Below are 20,547 nucleotides of genomic sequence, written 5' to 3'. Positions count from 1 at the left end.
AGCACAGGTTGACCAGACCTCAGGACACTGCAGACCTGCAAACACACACACACACACACACACACACACACACACACAAGGAAATCCAGTCCCTGCCACGGGACGGGGGTGGAGGATGGACGGGAATGGGGCTGAGTTCAAGCTGCAGCATGGGCTGCCCCCTGCGGATGTCCGGGGAAGGACTCTGCCCTCCCTGCTCTGGGCTCTGCAGAGCTCAGACCCTTCAACGGCCGTTGTCGCGCCCTCTGAGCTGCCGTGGAACAGGGTCCCTCCAGGTGTCCGGAGAGAGGGCAGGAGCCCGGGAGGGCTGGCGATGGAGGGAGGGAATGAAGAGGATGAAGCAGTGCTGTCCACCTCCTAGGAGCCCGGAGCCGGGCACTCACCGCACCTGTGGGACACAGAGAGCAGAGGGGTTCGGCTGGTGCCGTTGGACCCGGTGTTGGGCTCACGGGCAGCATCCTACGCTGGGAGAGCAAGGCCAGAAGGGGCCTTTGGGACCATCTACCCTGTCCTGCTGGGTAGCCTGGGCCATGGACCTGGCCCAGCCACGCCTGCGTCCCGCCAGGATGTCTGCGCTGAGCTGCAGCTCAACTTCCAGACAGAGACACCAGCCTTGTCAAACCGCCTCAGGGAACGGGCACTGCCCAGCGGGTGCCGCACGCCAACTCCCTGGGGAGCCCCGGCTGTCTAAGCCGATCCTGCTTCTGGTTCCAAGCCCCGGCACCAGGTCCCCGCCACAGAACCGGCTTCACAGGCTCCTAGGGCCCTTGGTGCATCTGGACCCTGCTACGGATCCTCAGTGATCATGGCCGAGTGGTGAGTGATTGATGCTCATTGGTCCCTGAACATTTGTTCTGGCTTCTTAATTAGTGACCATTCCTTTTTGGTCATTGATCGTTCATTGCTGATTATTGATAAGTGATTATTATCAGTTGATAATTACTAGCAGCTTATTGATCCTTCATTGTTTAACATTAATTACTGGTCTGTGAGTGCTGATTATTGATAATTAATCACAGATTAATGGCTACTCAGCATTAATTACAGATCACTAGGTACTGACCAGAAATAGCCAATCCCTGATTATTGATTTCTCAGTGATAAATTATTGGAATTGATAATAGACTCTGGCAAGGAGCTGGCAAGGAAAGGGCTGATGCTGCAAGAAGAGACATACCTAAAAGGTGCTGGACACCAGATATCAGAACATTCGCACACTCGTACACGCCACACGGGTAACAAGGAACAGGCCGACCCATCCCAATGACAGGGCCAAAAGGGGAATATGATGGATAGAGTTGTTTTGTTCGAACCAACAACAACAAGGTGAGAGGCGGCACCTTACTGCGTAGAGAGGGTGTACCTTGCTACGTAGAGGGGTTGTACCTTGCTACGTAGAGGGGTTGCACCTCAATACGTCAGGTGTGATGTGTAACTTGTTTGTACCTGTGTATAAGAATGCACGAAGATGGAGATGGTTGGGGCATGTGTTGAGAATGGGTGCTGATAGACACCCTCATATTGCCCTACGATGGACACCACAAGGAAGGAGGAGGAGAGGTAGACCATTGGGGACGTGGCGAAGGACCATTGAAGAGGAAATGAAAGGCATGGGAATGAAGTGGGATGAAATTTGCTGCCTCGCTCAAGAACGAAATGAATGGAGGAGAGTGGTTGATGCCTTATGCTCCACTGGGAGTGAATAAGAGGAAGAGAGAGATAAGAATGCATCCCTGGGGCGGTGTCTTTGTCCGGCCGAGGGGGCAGTGGAAAGTCCCGCCACTGACTGAGCCGGGTCCATTGCCAAGAGGCACTTTCACGTAGTATGCCCTGTAGAGTAACGATCTAGAGGGAACGGCAATTGTGTCCATATGGCAATAAACCTGGCCGACGTGCCTGTGCACCTTACTAGACTCTGTGGTCATTAGGGGTTCTCGTCGGGTCTGCTGTGTCAACTGTCTGCGCAGAGCTGGGGCAGCACACAGAGGGAACACACGCACGCAGCCGGGTGATATCAACATTGGAGAAAGCAGAGCACCACACCGGTAGCATCTGACAACACGGGCTAGGCCACGCAAAGGCAGGCACCGCCTCCCAGCAGCAGCCAGAGCTGGAGCTGATCCAGGAATTACTAGCGCTGCCGCTTTCCACTTCCTGTGCCTGGCGCCGCCCCGCTCCACCGCAGGGACCAGCTCCTGCCCACCCACCCTTGCCTGCAGGAGTTCAGCGCAGGCCGACAGGCCAAACTTCAGAGAGGAGCATGGGCCCCGCCCGCTGGCGCCATGGTAACCCCTAAGGCGCCGCTTTTGGAAAATGTGCTAAAGGGAAGCGGCTGCTTCCCCTGCATCCCACTAGCCAGGGCCACCCAGAGGATTCCGGGGGCCTGGGGTCTTTGGCAGCGGAGGGGCCCTTCCATTCCGGGACCCGCCGCCGAAGTGCCCCGAAGACCCGTGGCGGGCACTCCCGCCGCCGAATTACCGCCGAAGCGGGACCCGCCGCCGAAGTGCAGCCCGGTCTTCGGCGGTAATTCGGCGGCGGGGGGCCCCCGCCACGGGTCTTCGGGGCACTTCGGCGGCGGGTCCCAGACGGAAGGGCCCCCCGCTGCCGAATTACCGCCAAAGACAGAGCTGAACTTCGGCGGCGGGTCCCGCTTCGGCGGTAATTCGCCAGTGGGGGGGTCCTTCCGCTCCGGAGCGGAAGGACCCCCCACCGGCGAAGACCGGGAGCGGAAGAAGCTCCTGGGCCCGGACCCGCAAGAGTTTTCTGGGCCCCCCAGAGCGAGTGAAGGACCCTGCTCCAGGGGCCCTGAAAAACTCTCGTGGGGACCCCTGTGGGGCCCAGGACCTGGGGCAAATTGCCCCTCTTGCCCCCCCCGGGCGACCCTGCCACTAGCTACGCTCCTGGATAGCGGCTGTGTCGGATTGTTCCTGCCTTGTTCCCATCCGGCTCCAACCCTGCTCCTGCCTTGTTCCCATCTGGGTCCAGCCCTGCTTTTGTCTGGCTCCAGCTGGGCTCCTGTCCTGGACCCAGGCTTTCCTTTCTCCAGGTAACCTGGTCCTAAACCTGGGCTCTAATTCCTGACTTTGGTTTGAGCCTCTGACAACCGTAAAATCACAGAGACGTAGGACGGGGAGAGACCTCGAGAGGTCACCTAGTCCCGTCTCCTGCCGGGGGGCAGGATTAAGTAATAACTAGTCCGTCCCTGACCAGTATTTCTCTAACCTGTTCCTAAAAACCTCCAACAATGGAGGCTTCACAACCTCCCTGGGCAATTTGTTCCAGTATTTACCCAGCCTGACAGTTAGGAAGTTTTTCCCAATGTCCAGACTAAACTGCCCTTGCTGCAATCTAAGTCCATTGCTTCTTGTACTGTCCTCACAGGATAACGAGTACAATTTGTCACCCTCCTTTTTGTCACAACCGTTTATGTATTTCAAAAATGTTACCATGTCATTCCCCCGCCCCGGCCACCCCAGTCTTCTCTTCTCCAGACTAAACAACCCCAGTTCTTTCAATCTTCCCTCACAGCTCATGTTTTCTAGCCCTTAAATGATTTTAGTCGCTCTCCAACTTTTCCACATCTTTCTTGAAATGTGGTGTCCAGAACTGGACACAAGACTCCAGCTGAAGCCGTATCAGCGCGGAGCAGAGCAGAAGAATTACTTCTCGTGTTTTCCTTAGAACACTCCTGCTAATACATCCCAGAATTTGTTTTTTTCCCCGACACTGTTACATTATTGACTCATATTTAGCTTGTGATGCACTACGACCCCAGATCCGTTTCCACAGTGCTCCTTCCTAGGCAGTCAGTTCCCATTCTGCATGTGGGCTAATGGTTGTTCGTTCCCAAGTGGTTACCTTGCGTTTGTGCTCACGGAGTTTCACCACTGAATGTGGGTGACTGAGTAGTTCCCGAGGATGGCTGATGGCTGGTGGCTGCATGCTGATGGGGTGGGATAGATTACTGAGCACTGGTTATTGCTGGAAGCAGTGACGCGTGACCATGAAGGTAGCGGTTGCTGTTACCTTAAGCAGCGTGACGCCGGCGCTGTACAACAGGCTGAGCAGGAAGAGAGCAATGAAGGCAACAGGTGTCCAGAGACCGTCAGATTCCTCCTCTCCTCCTTCAGCATCGATGCCTTGGTCCTCCACTGGGCAGTGAGGAGCTGGGGAGGAGACAAACGGGCCGGTTAGAGAGGCCTCTTCGTTAAGCCAAGGAGCTGAGTGGGCACAGCAGGGAGCTCCGGTCTGTGCTCTTGGCAGGAGCTCCTGTCCAGGGCCAGAGACAGAGAGTTCCCTGCCAGGGGAGACCGGGCAGCTGCAGGTGGAGACTCCCCGTCACAGGCTGCAATTCTCAGAGCAGCCTCGGGGATTTCAGCCCCCAACTTCCATTAAATTTCACGCCCTTTGGCTCCTTTGCAAACCCCAGCCAGCGGCACTACACGCCCCTCCCCGAGCATGCCCTCCCGCTCCCTTGGCCAGCCAGGGAACTGGGCTGAGACCTGCCAGTGCAGAACTCAATGGGGCCAGGCACACCCATCAGACAACAGCATCTTGCCAGTCAATGCCAGCTTGAGCCATGCTGGGACCAGTTCCTGGGCAGCAGAGGCACCAATTCCCCCACCACCAAGGTCCCTATTTTGGGGACCTGGGGAATTTACCCACAGAGCTGTTCTCAGACCTCCCCCAACTCACACCAGCCCAGAGGGAGTGTGGTCCAATGAACAGAGCACTAGGATGGGACTCAGGACTCCCATGGGTCTATTCCCAGCTCTGTCATTGACATTGCTGGACCTCAGGCAATTCTCCGCCCCTCTCTTTGCCTCAGTTTCCCTTCACACCCTTTCTCTGTTTGGACATTAAACTCTTCTGGGCAGAGACTGTCTATTACTCTATGTGTGTGCAGCTCCTAGCGCATTGGGGTCCCAAACTCAGTGGAGACCTCTACACACGACTGTAATACACCTAATAATGGGGCCATCTGATGGGAACAACTTTTAAGCTACTACCCGCCTGGACTCCATTTCAACCCATGCTCCGAGAAGGGGAAAAGTCTTTCACCCATCGCCACATTTGGGCAACGCCTGACCAGCCCACCTGCAAGCCCTACAAAAAGGGGGAAAGGCCTGGCCACCCCATCAGCAACACCCTGAGCTGCCCCATATTGTCAGACACTGGAAACAGCAATGATGTCCCTCAACTGATTTCTCACTTGGAGCCACTCTGCCACCATCACACAGCAGTGACCTCAGTCTCTGTAGGCAGACGTCTCCATGGCCCATTTCTAATTCCTTGAGCCGTCTGTATTGTTGTGTCATGGGGACTGAGCAAAGACCTCTCCCAACTCATTCCACATGGGACACCACTCAGTAGGAGCCTCTGTCACTCACCACCAGCCTGGGCTCCATTGGGGACCCCTTCCCAAGAGTTGGAAGGACTCACAGCCCAGCATTCCCTGAGCCCATCCACGTGTCTTGTCAATGGCACAAATGTCAACTGGGAAATGGCCTGGAGCCTCCTCAACTTAGTACACACCTGGGCAATGAAAGGGCTGGCACCGAGGTACCAGCTGAAATCTTAATTCACCCACCAGTGCACTATAAACCTGGGCAACAGAGTTTGGTGCTGGATAATTGATGTGACCTTCCTTGCTCTGAAACCTTGACTGGAGCTTTTGTAGATCTTTAGGCAAGATCAGCAATGACAGCAATGAGCCCGACCTCCTGTTTATCACAGGTCAGAGAATCTCACCCAGCTACCCCTCTATGGAGCCCAATGACTTGTCTTTCCTGGGGGCATATCTTCCAGAATGGACCCCAGGCTGGATGTACAAATCTCAAGATGGAGACTCCACCACTTCCACTGGAAGTTAGTTCCAGTGGTTCCTTTCCAGATTCCATGCCTGTGGCGGGGTGCGCATACCCGCACTAGCCAGGAAAGGGTTAATCCCCCTCAGGGTGGAGGAAGTCCTGCCCCTCAGACCATGCTAAGCACGCTCCAAATGCTCTGCTGGTATAAAGAAGAGCAGCCCAGCTCACTCTGCACTGACTGCCAAGGAGGAAGGATGCTTGGTCGAGGCTCCAGCCCCGGAGCCATTGCAGCCCTTGCCTGCGGAAGGCGTTGATCTTGAGACACAGACCAGAGACCCGTTGCCTACAGCTGACCAGCTGGAGTCGGAGTCCCAGGGAATTACCAGCATGGAGGAGCCCGGAGACCCCGAGGTGACATGGACTGCAGCTTCAGGAAGCCCGGTCGAAAGTGTCCCAGGGAGGTGGAGGGAGTGGTATCTCCCACCCGTGTAAGGTCAGCATGTTGCAGTGTTGCAATGAGGGGAGGAAAACAGTAACAGAATATGCGGAAATGGCAGAGGTGCTTAATGATGTCTGTGATTCGATTTTCACCAACAAGGTGGGTGGCGATTGGACGTCTAACATAGTGAATGCCAGTGAAAATTATGTAGGATCAGAGGCTAAAATAGGGAGAGAACAAGTTTTAAATGATTTAGATGTTAGTTGGCTTCAAGTCAACAGGGCCTGATGAAATACATCCTAGGATACTCAAGGAGCTCACTGAGGAGATATCTGAGCCATTAGCAATTATCTTTGAAAAGTCCTGGACGATGAGAGAGATTCCAGAAGACTGGAAAAGGGTGAATATAGTGCCCATCCATAAAAACAGAAATAAAGACAACCCGGGGAATTATAGACCAATCAGCTTAATTTCTGTAGCTGGAAAGATAATAGAGCAAATTATTTGCAAACATGTAGAAGAAAATAAAGTGATAAGTAACAGCATGGACTTGTCAAGAACAAATCATGTCAAACCAAACTGACAGCTTTATTTGACAGGGTAACAAGCCTTGTGGATTGGGGGAGTGGTAGATGTGGTATATATTGATTTTACTAAGGCTTTTGATACTGTCTCGCATGATCGTCTCATAAACAAACTGGGAAAATGCAACCTAGATGGAGCTATTACAAGATGGATGCAAAACTGGTTGGAAAACTGTTCCCAGAGAGTAGTTATCAGTGGTTCACAGTCACGCTGGAAGGGCATAATGAGTGGGGTCCTGCAGGGATCAGTTCTGGGTCTGGTTCTGTTCAATATCTTCATCAATGATTTAGATCATGGCATAGAGAAAACACTTATAAAGTTTGTAGACAATAGCAAGCTGGAAGGAGTGGCAAGTGCTTTGGAGGATAGGAATAAAATTCAAAATGATCTGGGCAAACTGGAGAAATGGTCTGAAGTAAATAGGATGAAATTCAATAAGGAGAATGCTAAATACTCCACTTAGGAAGGAACAATCAGTTGCACACATACAAAATGAGTCAGCAGTGTAACTGTTGCAAAAAACTGATCATTCTGGGATGTATTAGCAGGAGTGTTGTAAACAAGTGTAAACAAGACACTAGTAGAAATTCTTCCGATCTACTCCGCATTGATTAGGGCTCAACTGGAGTCTTGTGTCCAGTTCTGGGCACCACATTTCAGGAAAGATGTGGAAAAAGGCCAGATGTGGAGAATGGCCATAGGAGAGCAACAAAAATGCTTAAAGGTCTAGAAAACATGACCCATGAGGGAAGATTAAAAACTGGGTTTGCTTAGTCTGGAAAAGAGAAGGCTGAGAAGGGACATGATATCCCTTTTCAATAACATAAAATGTTGTTACAAGGAGGAGGGAGAAAATTGTTCTCCTTAACCTCTGAGGATAGGACAAGAAGCAATAATGTTTAGTCTTTCCAACAGTGCAGGGACTGGCCTAGATGAGCTCTCGAGGTCGCTTCCAGACCTTTGAGTCTATGATTCTATGACTCCCCACTGACCCAGGGGTGGACCACTCCACCTCTGCTAGGGCCCTGGGTCAGGACCCGGTGGAGTCGGGTGGGCCCCTGTCCCCCTACCCTGGCCATCACCCCCTCTGGTGACGGCCCCTGGGTTTGGCCATTATACTACCCTCCCCTGCATTTGAGGGCCTCTCTATTCACCCTGGCTGCTAGGCCACGCTCCCCTGCACTCAGGGGCCGCTATGTTCATTCTAACCCCTAGGAAACAAAATCCTGCACTTGAGGGCTGATATATCGACCCTGGGCACTAGGCCACACCGCTCTGTGCTCATGGGTGGCCGTATTGTCTCGGCCCATTAGGCCACACAGCCCAGAATCCAAGGGCTGCCACTTAGACTCTGGCAATTGGGCCGCATTGTGGTGAGGCCCAGGAGAGTCCGGCAGAATGAATCTGCAGTGTCAGCACGACCCTGACCCACCCAACAGTGCTTTATTCTACATTTCTATCTGTCCAGACATTGGCTCCTCTTAAGCCTTTCTATACTAAGATACAGACCTTTACTGCCTGGTACTTTCTCCCCATGGATGTACTTATACATATCCATGAAGCCATCTCCTGAATGTCTCTTTCAGCCAATTCGTCTCCTCCTGTCTCTCACTGGAAGCCATTTTCTCCAGCCCTCTAATCATTTTTCTAGCTCTCTTTTGCACCTCCTCCAATTTTTCAACCTTCTTTTGAATATTGGACAAGAGAACTGCCACACTTCATGGGACGAATGGTCCATCTACCCCAGTATCCTGTCTTCCAACAGTGGCTGATGCCAGAGGTATCAGAGGGAATAACCAGATCAGGGCAATTATTGAGTCATCCACCTGCTGTCGTACAGAACCAGCTTATGACAGGCAGAGCCTTAGGGACAACAAGAGCTTAGGGCTGCATCCATGACCATCTTGGCTAATAACCTTTCATAGACTTATCCTCCATGAACTTCTCTAATTCTTCTTTGAACCCAACTATATTTCTGGCCATCACAACATCCCCTGACCACTAGTTCCACAGGTTGACTCTGTTGTGGGAAGAAATACTTCCTTGTGTTTGTTTTAAACCAGCTGCCATTTAATCTCAGTGGGTGACCCCTGGTTCTTGTGTTATGTGAAGGGGGAAATAACACTTCCTTATTTACTTTCTCCACACCAATCGTGCAGTATTCAAGCTGTGGACATACCATGGATTTATACCGTGGCATTATGAGATTTACTGTCTTATTATCTGTCCCTTTCCTAATGGTTTCTACCATTGTTTCCTTTTCTGACTGTCACTGCATGTTGCCTCCAGAACTGAATGCTGCTCCAGTATCAGTCTCCCTAACCCCGAACACAGAGGTGAAATCACTTCCCCTGCACCCCACCCCGTGTTCATACATCCAGGGATAGAGCTGGTGGGAATGGAGGCTCCTAACTCAGTCTCACCCGTCGCCTAGCTCCCAGCAGTGTGACCAGAGACAAGCCACTTAGGCTGGGGTCTTTCAAGGACTCTGAGGAAATGAGGTGCCAGTGAAATAAACTCACAATTGCAGTGGGAGTTGGGTGTCTCACTCCTTTTTAGTGTCCCAATTTTAATCCCTTTGTGCCAAAATATCCCCTCCCAGCCTCTCTCTGCTTCGACTATCAGCTCCTTGGTTCCAGGACGTTTGCTCTACGTGTGTTCATGTAGTGCCCAGCCAATGGGGCCCTAACCTCAGTCAGGACATCTAGGAGCTGCAATATCATCAATAACAATGGATGGAGAGCAACTCACTGCAGAGGGATGGGCAGGTAGAAACATGCACTGCATGAGGATGGATGGATGCAGAGAGGACATTGCCTGATTTTCCATGCATGAATGGATGGATATGGTAGAATCAAAGAGACAGGTACTGCAGACGGTAGGATGGATGGATGGATCCTGTGGAAGAATGAATTGATGTAGACAATCCATGAGGAAAGGAGGATGGCTAGAGCGAAAAAGCGAAAGAAAGAAGGGTGCAAGCCTTGCATCCGAAGAAGTGGGTATTCACCCACGAAAGCTCATGCTGCAAAACGTCTGTTAGTCTATAAGGTGCCACAGGATTCTTTGCTGCTTCTAAGGGTGCATGGATACATCTAGATATTGTGGGAGGAAGCGTGGGTGGGTAGATAAGACACACGGACACTCTCTGCAGAAGACACACCCTTCATCACAAGCTCTAGCATGGTGCATTTTATTTGGGCATATTCCACACACTGCCACGCTCCGCACACCAGAGCTACCACAGCTTTACACACAGGCTCAGAGGAATCCAAGACACCACGAGGTTCCGTGGCCATCACAGATACGTCGTGAGGAGCCCGCGGGGCTCTGCTCCTCAGTAGCAAGTGACGTCGGTGTCGGACAAGATCACAGAGACATTGACGGTGGTGGGTTTACCAGAAGCTTTGTCCACGCTCCGGTGGATGAAGGTCATGGGCAGACCCTCGTGCCCCACCACGCAGGCGTAGGTGTCCCCACGCTCCCATTCGGACGCCAGGACATTGAGCTTGCTGTAGATGAAGTAGCTCTCCTCCTTCCCAGCCTCCCCCACGGGGCCGATGTTGATGTAGGCTTCCTGGGGCACGGGCCGGTCCTGCTGGGTCCATGTCACCAAGATGTCTCTGGGCCTGAAGCCGGAGGCCAGGCAGGTGATGGTGGCTGATTCCTGGAGAGCCAGTTCCTCAGCATGAGGAGGGGAGATGTACACAGAAGGGGCCCGGAGGGAGACCACTGCCATGAGAAACAGCGAGAGGTTAATGCTAAGTGTTGGGACCCAGGAGTCCTGGCTACCATCCCCCACCCTCATCCCCCTGCAATATCCCACTAGACACCCCCCCACGCCCCTCTCAGACCCATGAACAGAATCCAGGAGTTCGCGCCACACTAACCCACTAGATCCAAATCCCTTCCATGAAAAGGGGCTAGAATCCAGGAGTCCCAGGCTCCAGTCTCCCTGTTCTAACCCACTATATCCCACTCCCCTCCCAGAGACAGAAAAAAAACCCAGGAGTCCTGACTCTCCGTCCCCTTCTGTCTCATCAATTTGCACATTTCGACCCACCCACAAATTTGTAACTCCCAGTCCCAAAGACCTGAAACCGGATCAGAGCTGGCGCCCCCTAGAGACAGAAGGTCCCGCGTCCCATTCCCCACACCCTGTGCCAGCCACTCGCCCCAGCCTGTGGCTCGATTGGAGCTGGCGCCCCCTACAGGGGAAAAGCTGAGTTCTTACTGTGACTCTTGTGGATGGTCTTGACAATGGCCGACGGGAAGTCTTGGTGCTTCACGGTGCAGGTGAACTCCTCCCCTGCCTGCCACTCCTCCACGCACACCCGCAGGATGCTGGTTGCACTGTAGGTGCCATCTTCCTGCAGCACCGGATCCCTGGAGACCACGGCCAAGGGGCCCCCGCTACCCCGGTTCCAGGAGACCTCCAGGCTGCCGGGGGTCTCCATGCCGCTCACCACACAACTGATGGTGGCGTTCTGCGCTATGTAGAGGTCCTCCAGGGAAGGGGGAAGGAGAGACACCTCCAGAGGGTGTCGATTACAGTTGCTGACACCTGGTGGGGGCAGGAGGAGGCGTTGAGGGCTGGGCTGAGCAAATATGTCAACAGGCACCAGGTGGTAACTGAGTGCCTCTCTCTCAGGGGTGCAAAGCCCAGGGGCTGTTTGGGAAAGGAGCTGAGCATCATTGGACTTGTAAATAGGGCACTGGGTTCCCTGGTGGAAGGGGCGGGACTCTCATCTTATGGAGCAGCGGGAACAGTGGCTGAGGTTTTTCCAGCCAATCGAGGGATTGGGATTCCTGGGTCCCATTATGGTTATTTGGGTCTCTGGATCCCAGGAGCAAATCTGAAGGTCTCCGGTTTTGTTGGGCGAAGGCCCCATTGTGGAAAAAATGGCCAGGGACAGACCTGCCGTGGTTGCTAAACTCACCGTCCTTCCAGACACAAATTCATGAGCTCGATGACCCGCCTGAGCTCAGCGTGGTTATCCCCATTTCCCAGAGATGGCAGCTGGGACACAGAGCACAAATGACCTGTCCATGCTCATGCCTGGCACCCAGGCCCTCCTGCTCTAACCACTAGACCCCACATGGCACCCACACCTCAGGATGGATCTTGTGTTCCCCAACCCCTACTCCCTGCACAGGCAGAAGGGCCCTTTGTATTTCACACCCATGGTCTGCCAAGGTCCCTGAGAGCATGAGTCCCCCAGCTCCCACTGCAAGCCTATGGGGGAGGGGAGAGCTTGAATCCCTTTAGAAATCTCATCCGGGAAGCCCAGACTGATTGGATCCCTGGCACCCAGGGACAACGGCCTCTATTGGATGTTCTCTGAAGGATGTGCATGGTCTGGCTCATGAAACAAGTTTGTAAAGTGGATCCTGCTGGAGCTGGGAGTCCAGATTCACATGGATGCCCAAGCCCCACGGTGGGGCAATGGAGCTGAGGGGTTTCTCTCCTTTGTTTGTATGAATTTGTCGGCTCCTGAATCGGATACGGAATCTGCCCCACCCCAGCTCATCTTTTCCTCAAGAACAGATTTTAATTGGGTGCCTGTCAGGGCTGCAGATCCATGAAGACATTCCTAATGTGCCAACAACAAATTTGAGGAATAAGAAGGGACCAAAATTGTGAATCTGTAACCGTGGGAATCCATGTCCAAGTGTGAAGCAAACAGCTCCCAGGGGGGTCCATGGTTAAGAAGGAAAGAAAATTTTCAGCAAACCACCTCCCTGCCATGAAAGATCTCCATGAACTTTCTGCAAGAGCAAGAGTGTCCATCCCAACGTCTTGGCCAAAGCACAGCCCAATGAGATTACATTCTGCACCCTCCCTTAAATTCCCTTTTGCAATTAGGACAGTTTTCCTGCACTTCCTTTCATGGTGATGGGGTCTGTGAAGCTGTGGAATAATCTCTTCCAGGGGTTGGGTGGGATCCCAACTACTTGGGGCATTTCAGATTGGATAATGCCTTGGGAATACAGGGAACTCTCCCACACTGGAGTGGAGGGGGCGTTCCCCACCCAGCTCAGGTTGCAATAGATCATGCAGTTCTTCGTTTCACCAAAGACAGCATCATAATGGAGATAGAAATCCTTCCTTGCTTCCCCTCCCACCAGGGTTCACATGGAGTCATGCAGTTGTTTATGCCATTGGCTGGATGGGATAAGAAAGCGTGTGGACATCCCCAAATTAATACCTGCCTCTGAGAATCCACTTACCAAGGGACACGTTTTCCACAACACTCTTGGGCTCTTCCATGGCCGGGTGATGCACCACGCAGGTGTAATTTCCTTCTCCTTGACTTTGCTCAACCTTCAGGATGCTGTAAGCAGAGAAAGTGCCACTTCCTGACACAGGCCCATTGTTGTAACTCGACTTGAGTTCCGGAGAGTTGTTCTTCAACCATGAGATGCTGATCTCTTCAGGGTAAAAGCCCCTAGCTTCACAGATGAGAGTCAAGGAGACTCTGTTCCCAGAGATGTCTTCGTGGTAGGCTCGGGAGACGGTGACTGAGGGCTCCTTCTTACTGATGCCTAAATGAAAAGGAAGAGGGGCAAGAGAAGAATAAGACTTATTTGCATGTCTAAGTTAAGGACTTAGCTCCAGCAGCTATCACTGTGTGAAGGGCCCACGGAGGGCAGTTGTTCCGGGTATGTGTGAAGCTAGACCAGGCAAAATAAAAACCCAACCACTGAGCATCATCTCCCTTGAAACTCAAAGAGCCTGGACCTTCACCCAAACACTCAACTGAACTCCCAAGCCTTCCCCGCAGAGTGCACAGTGACCTCCCAGATCCTCAACCTTAAACGGCAACAACTTAACATCATTATCTTCATCTTCATCACCATCATCATATTCATCTTCAGCTCCCTTGTCTTCATAACCACTTCCTTCCTCTTTATCTTCATCTTCTTCAGAGCAAAACCTTCATTAGCCTCCTCTTCATCATCTCCTTCAGCATTCTGACATTCTTTCTCCTTTTCTCCTTCAGCATCTTCATTTCCTTCTTCATGGTCATCGACATCATCGTCATCTCCTTCGAGATCATCTTCAGGATCGTTATCCTCAGCTTGGTTGTACAGTAACGCAGATGGACATGGTTCTTTCAGCTAGTCCTGTGTCCCTAACCTGAACCCTCACCCCAAACACCAGGGGCGGCTCTACAAATTTGGCCGCCCCAAGCAGTCATGCCCGGGAGGCGCCCCCGAGCCGCGGGAGCAGCGGACCTCCCGCGGGCATGACTGCGGAGGGTCCGCTGGTCGCGCGGCTCGGCTGGACCTCCCGCAGCTGCGGGCGGTTCGCTGGTCCGGCGGCTCTGGTTGAGCTGCCGCAGGCATGCCTGCGGGAGGTCCAGCCGAGCCGCGGGTCCAGCGAACCGTCCGCAGTCATGCCTGGCGGAGGTCCACTGGAGCCGCCGGCCCAGCGTCCCCTCCGCAGTCATGCCTGCAGCAGGTCCGCTGCTCCCGGGGCTCCGGTGGACCTCCCGCAGGCATGACTGCGGCAGGTCCGCCGGCCCAGCCTGCCGCCCCCCCGGGAAAGGGCCGCCCCAGGCGGGTGCTTGCCCCGCTGGGTTCTGGAGCCGGCCCTGCCAAACACTGAACCACACGATCTCCTCTTCTCCCCACGTCTCCACCATGCATCATCATCACATGGGGTCACTGTAATGGTGCAGGACTCGCCCCTGCGGCGCCTCCTGCTGGTCATCTCGGGAATTAGCTCTCCAGCCTCCGGAGCGCCCTCTCAAGGCCAGTGTCCCGCTGCCGCTTGGCCCCCGTGTCCCTCCCTGGATTCCGGTACCCCTTTATCTGGGGCGCTGCCCCCTGGCAGTAACTCCCCAGTCTCAGGGTTTACCTTCCCCAGGGAACCCCCACCCCCATCCGCACCTCGCCTCAGTCGTAGGCTACTGCCAGTCACCAAGTAGCCCCCATGCCCTGGGGCAGGCTGCAGTGTCAGCCGCTCATCGCTGGCAAGGAGGGTTTGGGCCTGCTGCCTTCCTCTGCCCTTGGGCTGCCCCCTGCAGCCCCAGTACCTATTCGGCCTTATACTAGGCCGCAGCCTGGGGGGGTTCCAGGCCAGGGCTCCCCAGCTCCTCTGGCCTTCCCCCAGCCCTGCTCTGCCTCAGGTTCGCTCCCCAGCAGCCAGGCCCCTCCCTCGCAAAGGCCAGAGAGAGAGTCTGACTGGGCTCCTGGCTCGCAGCCTCTTCTAGGGACCAGCTGGGCCTGACTGGGGCATGGCCCCACCTCTTCCTGCCGTCCCCAACCAGCCCAGGCTTTGCTCCAGAGCCTCAGCCCTCTCCCAGGGCTGCTTCAACCCTTCCCGGGCTGGAGCGGGGACCACCCCGCTACAGTCACCCACCCATTGCTCACTCCGGTGGAGCCTCTTCCCTCCTTCAAACACTCCCAGTTGAGATTTTCAAAGGCTAGCTAAGGGATTTGGACACCTTGGGTATTTCAGTGGGATTTGGGCACCTAACTCCACTGGACGCTCTGAGAGAGTCTCACCGGAAATAGCCCGGAAAGGCCAGATGGCGGGTGACAAGCACCAGCCTGATTTCCAGAGGTAAGAAGTACAGACGCACGTCAGATCAGAGTCCCTGACAGGCCACATCCCCGTTTCCCAGGGAGCCCAGGGAGTGAAATTCTTGGAGGAGCTGGAATTTAATGAGCAGGCAGGGAATCCTGGGAGAACTGTGCAGGTGGAAATTAGTGAGAGATTGAGAATGAGAGATTCACAGGGGAAATACTAATTCTACCGGCAACACACCCCTGTGCTGAGGGCCTAGGCGCCGCTAAAGTCCTACTTGGGGGGTTAACTGGGACATAAAGGCTGCCTAGGACGTGTGTGGGGTGAGTTTCACCCTCTAATCCCAATTCACAGTGACTGGCGGTTGCCTTTCCCTTGGAGACGCCAGGGCTCCTCACCTGTATTGCTCATGGTTATCTCCTGGGTTAGTTCTCCAGAACAGGGTGTGGTCACTTTGCAGGTAAATTTGGTGCCTTGTCCCCATTGTGCCAGCGACACAGGGTGAGAACTGACCAGGCTGGTGGTCCCGTTGCTGTTCTTCTTGGGGGGTTCTGTCTTCGCCGCAGAGCTGACCTGCCCATCCACTTTCCATGCCATTCTGCTGGCTGCTAAGTCATAGCCCAGAACTAGACAGGTAACATGACCAGAATGTTTGATGAGGTCTTCATAGGAGGGTTTGGTTAAGTAGATGGTTGGGTCAAGTGAGCTTCTGAGGCAGGCTGAGAAATGCAAAGAGACGTCAGTGACCAGTTCAAATAATGTGGAAAGGCAGAAAAGGACGATTGAAATCTAATGTATCCCTCCACCTCCATCAGAACACTCCTAGTGTCCCTCCCAGCCAGCCAGCCATGGTATCTCTTTCTCTTCCCATCCACCTGCAGCACCAGTTTCTCTATGGCACTCCTATGTCTCCCGTCACACTGGTGTCTAGGTGCAGTCCCACCTGCCCTTCGGCAGGGCTGGTTTCTCAGTAACTCTCCGCCCCACCTCCCCGCCATGCACGGGCCCAGCCCTCACCCAAGCACTTGCTGGTGTTGTGCATGGAGAGCTCTGCTCCCACTGCTGGGTGGGTCACTTGACAGGTGTAGACGTCCCCCTGCTCCCAGCTCTGCTTGGTGACGTTCCTGCGGCTCTGCCCCATGTAGAAGCCGTCTGTGCCCATGGCAGAGGAAAAGGCCGGGGTGGGGGGGCTGCTCTCCTTTCCATTCACCAGCCATTTCACGTCAGTGTTGCTGGGTTTGAAGCTCAGGAGGAGGCAAACCAGCTCCAGCTGGCTCCCTGTGGAGCTCTCCTCGCAGGTGGGGACCAGGAGGTGAACCTGGGGTGGCGTTGTCGAATCACACCCTGAGAGCAGAGAGAGGGGAAAACACAGTCCAGTGTCACTCTCTATAGATCCCCAGTCCCCTTCCAGAGAGAGGGCTAACGCTACAGTCCTCCCAGCACCAGCAACCCCCAGCTTGTTGTGGTACGTTTACACTGAGTCCTTAATCAGCCTCCAGGGCTGAGATTTTTCACAGCCATGTAAGGGATTAAAACAAATGGGAACAGGGCCCTTAAATCATCTAGGCAAATATTAAAAGCCTCCAGGCCTCTTCCTGCACGTGCTGCGTGGAGTGTGTTCTCCCTGGTAAACAGCAGGGACAAAGCTGGAACCTGAGCTGTGTTTGTTTATTTGAACTAGTTTCCCTCAATTAATGTCCCCTATTTAAGGGGCACCGTGGCGCTGCACAGCCTGACATGGCATCAGAAGAAAACCTGGGAGAGGACTGACTGTGTCTGACTACGGATAAAAGGTCAAATCCTCAGCTGATGTAAGTCGGCTCAGTGCCACTGACTGCAGCGGAGATCAGTCGATTTACACCCGTTGAAGTTCTGACCCCAGAATGCCTAGATTTGCGGCTCTGGGCTTGTGTCCATTTTCAAACGATGCCCCAGAACAGCGGGAGTGCAAGGAACACACCCAGCTCCATGACAAAGGTGTAACCAGTGCTAGCTCCTAACGGGGTATCGCCCCTTTAAGGCCAGTGGTTGCTGGGAATTGTAGTCCCATGGGGCTGCTTGCTGCTGGCTATAGCAGGGAAAGCTTCTGGCTCAGTGCTGAGGGAGAATCTCTAGATGTGGACAGGCAGGAGGCCTAGGAAACATGCAGGAAAGGTGAGCTAGTGGAAAGGGGGGTGCTCCCCATGCAGCTGGCTGAACGCTGGGGGGCCCTGGTGGCCGGGTCCCTGGGCTCTGAGCTGCACTGGTTCTGCTTTGAGGCTTTGGACTGACGCGGCGAATGGGCTTTGTTCCACCTCCCCAGTGGGAGGCGGTTGGGTGGGTTTGGGGGAGGGGGAGGGTGAAAGGCAGTGAGCCGAAGATTCCCCTGTACAGAGGGGCCAGCATGAGGCTTAGGTGCCATTTCAGCCCGGCTGCGGGTCTAAGATTTCCCAAGGTGCCTAAGGGATTTGCATGCCAAGTTCCCATGGGAACCGGGTGCCTAAATCCTTTAGGCAGGGCTGAAAAATCCCCCCCTTAGTGGAACGTAGGTCTCTGCCCAGGGCGCCTTTCACCCTAAGGTTTCCCTCATTCAGGGGTCCATGGAGGGGGCGCTGGGGGCAGGAGATGTGCAGTGACAAAGCACCAGGGCTCAGTGTGTTTCAACACTGGGCCCAACTTCCCCAGACTTTCAGGGGGAGGTTTTTCCAAAGGCACCTACGGGATATGGATTAAGATTCACTGGCTCCCAGACCCTCTAGGCGCTTTGAAAAGCTCAGCCTGGCTGTCCCGCCCTCCCCTGCCGCGTGTCTTACCCTCCTGAGGGAACTTCTTCGACGGGGTTTGTGGTGTCCCTTGATGTGTCACATCGCACTGGTAGGTGTCGCCCTGCCGGGACCCGGCAGGGATGATCAGGAGGCTGCTCCGGGTGAGGAGCCCGTCGCTCATCGTCATCTCTGGGAAAGTTGTGACCCCCTGGGTCACTTTGCCCGAATTCCACTTGATCTCCGCTGGTGCTGGGAAATAGCCAGTTACGAGGCAGGCCAAGCTCGTGTCCGGGGGAGCATTGCCATCCTTGGGGCAGCAGGGAACCAGGGGGAAGACGGAGGGGGCTCTGTGGGTCACTGGAAAAATAAAGAGAATATAAGAGAAACCATCAAGAGGGGGAAAAGCACGTCACTGATCAACCTCCATCCATCTATCCACCTCCTTCTATGGCCCAATGGCTGCATGGCCCAGTGCTCAATTCACTGGAAAAGGAGTCAGGACTCAGGTTCTGTTCCCAGCTGCTGTGGGACCTTGGGCCTGTCACAGACCTTCTCTCTGCCTTTAACTTCCCATTGTGCAGTGGTGTCCTAGCGATGGGTGAAAAACACGAGAAATGGGATTCTGGCCTCGGCCGTTCCAGTGTAAACCTGGAGCAGCTCCGGTGGAATAGCTCTGGTTTGTGCGAGTGATGCTGAGAGGAGACTCTGGTCCTTTGCAAGGCTGAAATATTCCCCAGGCACCTCACAACCTGAGTCCAGCCCATCTCAGCTCTCCAGTGTGCAGTGAGCATCATCACCCCCGTTGCACAGATGGGGAAAGTGAGGCATGGAGAGGTGACGTGGCCTCCCCAAGGTGGCAGAGGGAGTCTGTGGGAGATCCTGGAGTTGAAGCCGGTTCCCTGAGTCATGGATGGATGAGATAACCCAACACGCGCCCTTTCTCCTCCGGTCCCTGCCCTTCTGTGCAAACAGAGCTTTCAAACCATACTTGTGTGCAACTATGTACAGGACATCTCTCTATCCCATACACACCCACTATCCATCTGGGCTGGGCAGGAGTCAGGACTCCTGGGTTCTATCCCCAGTTCCAGGAAAGCCATAAAGTCTCCTTCTTCACCTTCCTGCATGGCAGGTTCTCAAAAAGACGCCCCAGGAGGCCTCAATCTTCTCTGAGCTCTGCGGCCCTCGTGACCAATCTCTGGGGGAAACTGACCAACAAACAACACGGGCTGAAAGGGGAAGTTTACACAAGTGAAAGTCACACCAAGGTTATTTTTTCATCCCGGTTTTAGCCCCCTGCCCTCACCCACCTGTCCAATTTTCACACCTTCCCACCAGCTGTAACAGTGAAAGCTCCCCAGTGGGCGTCATCTCTCATTCTCAATCTATAATTATCTTTACTTCCATTGGGGGGGGAGGAGAGGGGATATCTGACAGGCAAAGATACCTCAGAAGAGCTCCACCACAGACACAGAGCAGAGCTGGGCTCCCGGACAGAAGCCCCCGGTCTCCAGTGCCAGGCCCCGACCCAACATGGCCGGTGATTTGGTGAGTCCATCCCAGGAAAGTGGCTGCTATTGGCTTGTCACAGGGGTGCAGAGGGTGTTTTAACCCCATCAGAGATAAATGGGGCGAAGCGTGTGCTAGAGAGGGGAGCGCCTGGGTTCCCTCCCCAGCTCTGGGATGGGAGTGGGGTCTAGCCGCTAGAGTGGGGGGCTGGGAGCCAGGACTCCTGGGTTCTTTCCCCAGCTCTGGAAGGGGAGTGGGGTCTAGTCATTAGAGTGGGGGGCTGGGAGCCAGGACTCCTGGGTTCCCTCCCCAGCTCTGGGATGGGAGTGGGGTCTAGTTGTTAGAGTGGGGGGCTGGGAGCCAGGACTCCTGGGTTCTTTCCCAGGCTCTGGAAGGAGAGTGGGGTCTAGTCGTTAGAGTGGGGGGCTGGGAGCCAGGACTCCTGGGTTCTTTCCCCAGCTCTGGAAGGGGAGTGGGGTCTAGTCGTTAGAGTAGGGGGCTGGGAGCCAGGACTCCTGGGTTCTTTCCCCAGCTCTGGAAGGGGAGTGGGGTCTAGTCGTTAGAGTGGGGGGCTGGGAGCCAGGACTCCTGGGTTCTTTCCCAGGCTCTGGAAGGGGAGTAGGTTAGAGCAGGGGGCCTGGGAGCCAGGAGTGTTGTGCTCTGTTCTGACCTATGAAGGGCAGTGGGGTACGTCCCCTGTGTGGACCCAGTACCCGGGCAGGGTGCAGCTCACGGCTCCCCTGCACAGGCTGGACATGCTGCCCAGGCCAGGATGGGTAACAGGCCAGGCTGTGCACCCCCCAGGCAGAGACGGGGGGACAGAGGTGCTTATCTCACACTCCGGCTATTAGCTGGGATAACAGCTTTGAAAGAACTGTAGGGAGCGAGCCCAGGGCTGGGCTGGCAGGGGGCTGCAGGTGGGGA

General features: G+C 54.5%; 1 gene segment (V, D, J or C); it reads right to left on the bottom strand.

Moving 5' to 3' along the window:
- Nucleotides 1-304: 304 nt before the first annotated feature.
- LOC123347575 lies at nucleotides 305-19,485 on the bottom strand. The segment is given in 9 exon segments: nucleotides 305-388; nucleotides 4,027-4,166; nucleotides 10,234-10,566; nucleotides 11,069-11,398; nucleotides 13,066-13,380; nucleotides 15,769-16,089; nucleotides 16,388-16,714; nucleotides 18,163-18,471; nucleotides 19,425-19,485. Coding segments are annotated over 9 exon segments (2,145 nt in total).
- Nucleotides 19,486-20,547: the final 1,062 nt, after the last annotated feature.

Source organism: Mauremys mutica, chromosome 13, assembly GCF_020497125.1.
Source record: "Mauremys mutica isolate MM-2020 ecotype Southern chromosome 13, ASM2049712v1, whole genome shotgun sequence".
Lineage (NCBI taxonomy): Eukaryota > Metazoa > Chordata > Testudines > Geoemydidae > Mauremys > Mauremys mutica.
The sequence above is the reverse complement of the archived record's forward strand: the minus strand, read 5'-3'. Positions and strand labels throughout refer to the sequence as shown.